The following is a 7,841-nucleotide window of genomic DNA, read 5'->3' on the forward strand; positions in this document are numbered from 1 at the left end:
AAAATTAAAAACATTAAAAATTATATTTAATTAAAATTTTAAAATAATTATTATAAAAAAGTTTGGGGTTGACTATAGCTACCCCTTAGCCAGCCAACCCCAAAATTTGTTTTTTTAAGGGTTAAATACTAAATACCTCATAGGGTCTCATAACTTTATTTTTCTCCCTTAGGGTTTGATTTTTATCACAGGAGGTCCCTGTGGTTTTGATAATAGACCAAATTAGTCATTTTGTCGTTAGTTGACTTAACGGAAATCCACGTGGACCAATCAAATGTTGACACGTGGCACCTACTTAATTTTTTTAAAAAAAATTAAAAAAATGTATTTTTTTTTAAAAAAAAAAAAAAAAAAAATTGGGGGTGCCAAATGGCCAAGAGCCACCCCAATTTTTTTGTTTTTGTTTTTTTTTTTTTTAAATTAAAAAAAAAAATTTAATAGGTGCCACGTGTCAACATTTGATTGGTCCACATGAATTTTCGTTAAGTCAACTAACGTTCAACTGACAAAAGAACTAATTTGGTCTATTATCAAAACCACAAGAAACTCCTGTGATAAAAATTAAACCCTAAGTGGAAAAAAATAAAATTATGAAACCCCAAGGGGGTATTTAGTATTTAACCCTTTTTTTAAATATAAAATTTTAATGTTTTTTAATTTTTTTTTAAATTATTATTTTTAATTAATTATATAGACACGTGTTGAATTTTTATTGGTGCTGACGTGACGTTCCGTCAAATTTTGATCTTTAGGCAAACCAGAGGTACCTCATATGATAAAAAGTAAACCCTAGAGAGTAAAAAATAAAGAAGTTAAACCGCATGGAGAATAAGGTATTTAACCTTATTTTTTAATTAATTATACAGACACATGTCAATTTGTTAATGGTGCTGATGTGGCTTTCCGTCAAATTTTGAACGAAATTTAGACTGAGGCACCATCTTCGTTTTTATGTAAACTACAGGTACCTTCTATGATAAAAATTAAACCCTAATGAATAAAAAATAAAGTTGTTAAACCACATGAGAGAATAAGGTATTTAACCATGGTTTTATCATCAATTTTTAAAAATAATAATAATAATAACAATATTGATAACTTATTATGACATTTAAATTTATTGTTTTTTATTGATTTATAATCTTAAGATAATTAATAATTAACCTATTATTATATTGAGCTCTTTCTAGCGAAAGATTTACCGTCCTTCAAAGCGACCAAGTGAGTCCAAAAGCCCATAGAGCTCTAAATATTTGTAATGCTCACAATGTTGAAATTGCACAAACCTCACAATCTCACATGGTACATGCTCAGGAAATCATGAAATCATCCATGATTTTCGGAGTGACCAAGAAATCATGCATCCAGTGGCTCCGAAACTGCAAATCCATGGCCCAGCTCAAACAAATCCAGACGCAGATGTTCGGGTTCGGGCTCCACCAAAACAAGGACACCCTCAACAAGCTGATGGTCTTCTGCACAGACGCATCTCTTGGGAACTTGCACTACGCGGAGAAAATCTTCAATTACATCCAAGAACCGGGCGTGTTCATATACAACGTGTTGATCAAAGCATTTGCAAAGAAGGGTAGCTTTAGAAAAGCCCTTTGGCTCTTTGGGCAATTGAGAAAGGATGGCCTTTGGCCCGATAACTTTACGTACCCGTTTGTTTTCAAGGCGATAGGGTGCTTAGGAGAGGCTTGGGAGGGCGCTAAGGTTCATGGGTTTGTTGTGAAGACTGGGCTTGAGTTTGACACTTATGTTTGTAACTCACTCATAGACATGTATGCTGAACTGGGCAAGGTTGAGAATTTCCAGCAGTTGTTCGATGAAATGCCTGAGAGAGACACGGTGTCTTGGAATGTTATGATTTCGGGGTATGTTAGGTGTAGGAGGTTTGAGGATGCTGTGAATGTCTTTCAACGAATGCGAAGAGAGGGCAATGAGAAGCCTGATGAAGCCACAGTTGTAAGCACTCTATCAGCTTGTGCAGCATTGAAAAATTTGGAGCTTGGTAAGGAAATTCACAGTTCTGTTGGAAACGAGCTTGAAGCTACTATTATAATTAGCAATGCGCTGTTAGACATGTATGCCAAGTGTGGGTGTTTGAGTGTAGCTCGGCAAATTTTTGATGAGATGCCAAAGAAAAATGTGATTTGTTGGACTAGTATGGTGTCTGGGTATGTAAACTGTGGTCAGCTGGATGAAGCTAGAGAGTTGTTTGAGAGGAGTCCAGTTCGGGATATAATCCTTTGGACAGCTATGATCAATGGGTATGTGCAGTTTAACCGTTTTGATGAAGCTGTGGCGTTATTTCGAGAGATGCAAATTAGAAGGGTTAAACCAGACAAATTCATTCTTGTTGCTCTCCTAACTGGATGTGCTCAATTGGGAGCTCTAGAGCAAGGAAAATGGATTCATGGATACATAGATGAGAATAGAATTAAGGTGGATGCAATTGTCGGCACAGCTCTTATAGAAATGTATGCAAAATGTGGGCACGTTGAGAAATCTTTGGAAGTTTTCTATGACCTAAAGGAAAAAGATATAGCTTCTTGGACTTCAATTATTTATGGGCTTGCCATGAATGGCAAGACAAGCAAAGCACTTGAATTGTTCTCAGAAATGAAACAAGCTGGAGCTAAACCCGATGATATCGCATTTATTGGTGTTTTAAGTGCTTGTAATCATGGAGGATTGATTGAGGAAGGCCGCCATTTGTTTAATTCCATGACCAAGGAGTATAAGATTGAGCCAAAACTAGAACATTATGGGTGCCTGATTGATCTTCTTGGTCGAGCTGGAAAGTTGGACGAAGCAGAGGAATTGATAGAAGAAGTCCCTAAAGAAAATAGTGAGATAATAGTTCCACTCTATGGGTCTTTGCTTAGTGCTTGCAGAGTCCATGGCAACGTTGAGATGGGTGAAAGGGTGGCTGAATGGCTAGAAAAAATTGAGTCAAGTGATTCTAGTAGTCATACACTTCTTGCCAATATCTATGCCTCTTCAGACAGATGGGAAGATGTAATGAAAGTGAGAAGGAAAATGAAAGATCTTGGAGTCAAAAAGGTTCCTGGGTGTAGTTCAATTGAGGTTAATGGAATTGTCCAGAAATGAGAGAAATATATTCCATGTTGGATAGAGTGGCAAGACCCTTGTTGGGCTCAGAAGAAAGGGAAATGGAAAGAGAAATTCTGCTTCCAACTTATTGGTGATGAACCAAGCTGCATTTCGGGAATGTTTCCAATCACAATTGTACGCTGAGAAAAGTTATGACAATTTGCATGCAGATTATATATTGTGCAGCCAGACTTCCATGATCACTTTTCTCAGGTGAGAGAGGGGTGAAGTAGCTAGTCAAAGACCCAGTTTCTGGAGAAGCTAAAGAGGCGACCCGTTCTGCTTTAATTGTCTTAAAACATTGGTTTTTCCTAAGGTGTAGGTACTATTAGAGGGATGTGGACCATGTGGTTCCCCCTATACAATTAATATTAACTCTTTTTGAGATATTTGTTTGCAGAATAACTCTATACATAAATAAAGTGTGTTTAGATTATATATTTTGGGTCCCATGCATAGAAAATTAATTTTTCAAATTGCACGTTATCGTAAAATCCAAAATTCTTACACATAAAAGAAAAGGAAATTAAAAGGCTAACAACATTCTCCTCAGAAAACGGCATTTTGCATATATAAGAACAAAGGTGAATCTTTTCTACTTAACACATAAGCCGCAAGAATCAAGTTCTAAAAAGTTAACTAACAAATTCTAATCAAGCAATTGCTAAAAGAAACACTTGTTTTTTTACATCTTCGGTGCATCTTCTGTCCATCTCCATGCATATATATAGTTAATTTGAAAAAAAAAAATATGTATGAAAGAAGACGGGAGATACACAAATAAGAGGTCTCAAATGCTAATATTTAATAATGATCATTCACCATATTAGCAAGATTGACATGAAAAACATTAAGTCACTTGCATGCATTAAGAACACTAGGCCACTAATGCATAAAGCTTTTAGTTTATCATCATAATCAACAAAACTTTGGGGGCTCTAATTAGCTAGGAACCCAACAAATAGGATTTGCAGCTCTCCTTCCATTGGGACTATTAAAACATATATTCATGCGGCTGGAGCATAATCATAACCACCATCATCATCATCATCATCATCACCATCCATGGATGCTGCTGGAGCATAGTCATAATATCCATCATCATTATCATCGTCTCCATCCCTTTTAATGCATGCCGCGGCGGGGGCATAATCATATCCATCATCACCATCATCATCTCCATCTCCATGCTTCTTACACCATGCAGGGGCAAAGGCCTTGGAATTCATGAACAACACTTTCTCACTTACGTATAACAAATTAAGAAAGAAATGGGAAGTACATAGAAAAAGAAATGGAGTCGTCTTAAATAGAGGGAAGAGAAGCCTAAAATGTTCCTGGAGTCGTCTTGGCATAAGTCATCCGCGTGGGGAGTGTGGAGTGATGCTTGAAGAGTGTGCATCACCCAATGCCAATAACAGGTGTTGCAATCTGATTCATACACTTGGCAGCCCTAGTTGACAGCTCAGCAAACACGTTGGATCGATCGAGCATCTTTGGACACTAGGTGCATGCATGGTCGGGGGGTCATACAATTAAAGCTTAAAAGATTTTTTTAGGCCATGTTGGTGGGGATGGAAATAGTACAAAGTTGTAGCAGATTCCCTCGTTTCTTTTTGGATTTGAATTTGAGGAATATTAAAGATTACATCAATATTAATGAAAATCATTTGGAAGGAGGGTGTGAATAATCAGCCTATTAGGTGTTTAATTCCTCCGACATTGCACTGAAATTACGGGCTTTTAATTTGAGTGCTTCTAGCAATTAAGAGAATGAACCAAACATTTTTTCATTCGATTGCTAGTCGGACCAAAAGGCTTTTACAACCACCAAAGAGTCATGTCCAAGTTTTGTCTTAAGCTTATCACTTAATTGATGGGATTAAGGATGCATACGTCACACGAATCTTTTTTGTCTTTCAGCTCACCATGCAGACAGCAATTCCACGAAAACTATTATAACATTAAGAAATGGCACATGCATGTTTTACTTTGATATGTTTGGACAAAAATCAAATCAAAGAAGCCAAATCTCATCTAAATTATAAATATTTATCTCTTGAAATATTACTAATTTTTCAGTATATGAGCTGATCTCAAATCAAGATGGGCTAAGTACTCATAATTAATGTCTCATGATAATTGATCTTGATTTTCATTGATGCTGCTGCTTATTGGATAACTTGTCTATATATATATTCAGCTCTTTTGTTTGAGGAGAACGAATAATCCTTAACAAGAGAAAAAGAAAAAGATTTGGGGTGGCACAAAGTTTCAAAATGCCTCAGAAAGTTTTTCTCTAATCATTTACTCATAGATTATTTGACGGACGCTAGCGCTACGCAGCAAGATTGAAGAAAACTTCAGAGTGCTGCATCAAAAAAAAAGAGAACAAAGAGGAAATTTTTCTGCTTTGAGAAAATTAAGATTCTTTTTTATCATAGTGTAAGACTTTGGTGTTGGGATTATCCTACATCAGTTGTGGAAGGGGCTAATGATTACTTTATAAGTGTGAAAGTATGAGGGAAAGTCTCACTTCTTGAGCTAGCTTTTTGGGTAAGAAAAATCCAAGACCACCCAACATCTCTCCCTCACACATCGGACCCTGGGTCGAAGCAACGACAACCTATTTCCCCTGTGGACTGTTGGGCCGAGACTTGTTAATTGAACCTGGGCTCTAATATTAGTGTTGGGTGGTCTTGGGCCTTTCTCACCCCAAAAGCTAGTTGATCAAGAGGTGAGGCTTTTCCTCACATTTATAAAGTAACCATCAGTCCCTTCCATAACCGATGTAAGATAACCCCAACATTTGGGTGTATAATTATGATTGAATTTTGAGTGATTTTTATCTCTAGCTATTATTATTTTTGTGTACTCCGGCCTCCATCTTTTAAAATTCTTCTTGATTTAACTCATATTTAAGAAACCAAATAAATCTTTAATTAATTATCTTCTCGTGTATAGTTTTTTTATAATATTTACTGTGACTGCGATCCATTGTTCAATAATAATATGGAGAGAATTAAAAAGCTCTTGGCTTCTCTTCCTTGTATATATGTACCTGAGTAGCCAAAGCCTGGACTTAATGTTCAAGTGCGTATATAAAGAACACTTGGGTGTTCTTGTTCAAATTTTGATTAAGTGATCAAATTTATTATAAATGGTGAAATCTTATCAACTTAAATTTTTAATTAGGACAATTGATAATTTATTATGGTATTAGAATAAGTAGTTTGGAGAGAGCATTAAAATATTGATTAAATTATTAAATTCACAATTTTTCATCAAGTTTTAGAAACAATTGGCCATAATTTATCAAGTAGGGAAAAAGAAATCACATACTACTAGACTAGAGTGATTTTTAACCAGAATCATGGCTAGGTTAATTAATTACTCTCTGAAACTTGTAATATTGCAGTTGTTATGACACTATATATATATCTTGCACATTTATTAAAGAATTGAAGCAGCAGGTGCATTAATAGTGATGAAAACATAAAAATTCTGCTTCTTTGTTGGAGTACTTTGAAATACATATTCAAAACTGCAGTGGTTGAATATGTATTATTTATATATAGCAATAGTCTTAACATTAATTAATGGGGAAAATATAAAAAAGCCCTCAAAACTACCAGTCGTTTTCGATTTAGCCCCCTAATGTTCCAAAAGTGACAAAGTAGCCCCCCAAACTACCAAACTATTGCATTTTCGCCATTCCGTTAGTCAAAACCGTCAGTTTGGACAGAAACTGCAAAACGACATCGTTTTGTTATGGGTAAGTTACTACAATGCTTTTTTATGAAGAAATTTTTTTTTTGGGAAAAATATAAAAAAGCCCTCCAAACTACAAGTCATTTTCATTTTAACCCCCTAATGTTCAAAAAGTGATAAAGTAGCCCCCCAACAAAATGGCGTCGTTTTGCAATTTCCGTCCAAACTGACGGTTTTGACTAACGAAGTGGCCAAAATACAATAGTTTGGTAATTTTGGGAGCTACTTTATCACTTTTGAAACATTATAGGGCGAAATCGAAAACGGCTGATAGTTTTGGGGGCTTTTTTATATTTTTCCCTTAATTAATTCATTTTCTGCATGCATAATATATGGTTGGTCTTAGAAAGACCAAATATCCCAAGATAACGGCTACTCAACTTCTTATGAATATTAATGCATGTACATATGTAAAGTTAATTATAATATTATGATGCACCTCATAAGCAAATTAATTCATTATTATAAATATTCTAACAGAAGTACTGACCATTAAAAGAAAAAGAGCTATTACAACGAGTGGTACTGTCTCTGAGATTATAGAAAGCTGAGAAAAAGCACATCAAAAGAGAGATTTTCTGATCACTGCATTTTAGGGTTAACAAGGACTAGGGTATTAGAAAAAAAAAAGGACTAGGGTTTTGATCACTAGATATGGACAATATTAATGGAGCTTCAAGGGCTCAAGCGATTTGGGTATAATCGTAATCCACATCGTTGTTGTCATCCCCATCACCTTCCATGGATGCAGCAGGAGCATAGTCGTAGTCTCCATCATCATCATCATCATCCCCATCAGTGGCGCCACGTGGTACCTTGGGGGTGCCACGACAACCCCAAGGATTTAAATTTTTTTTTTTTTATTAAACCCACGGCACCCTCAAACTTAACACACATCACATGTTTCATGTAATATCTCAATGATGTGTAGTTGGTCAAATTTTCCTTGT

At 35.7% G+C, this 7,841-nt stretch overlaps 1 protein-coding gene across 1 annotated transcript; it reads left to right on the forward strand.

Annotated features, from left to right (window-relative positions):
- The first annotated feature begins 1,229 nt into the window (after positions 1-1,229).
- On the forward strand, positions 1,230-3,507 carry LOC132166317 (pentatricopeptide repeat-containing protein At1g31430-like). Its single transcript, XM_059577115.2, is given in 2 exon segments — positions 1,230-3,106; positions 3,109-3,507. Coding segments are annotated over 2 exon segments (1,914 nt in total). The 5' UTR covers positions 1,230-1,299; the 3' UTR covers positions 3,216-3,507.
- Positions 3,508-7,841: the final 4,334 nt, after the last annotated feature.

Source organism: Corylus avellana, chromosome 11, assembly GCF_965113065.1.
Source record: "Corylus avellana chromosome 11, dhCorAvel1.hap1.2, whole genome shotgun sequence".
In the NCBI taxonomy this organism is placed as follows: Eukaryota; Viridiplantae; Streptophyta; class Magnoliopsida; order Fagales; family Betulaceae; genus Corylus; species Corylus avellana.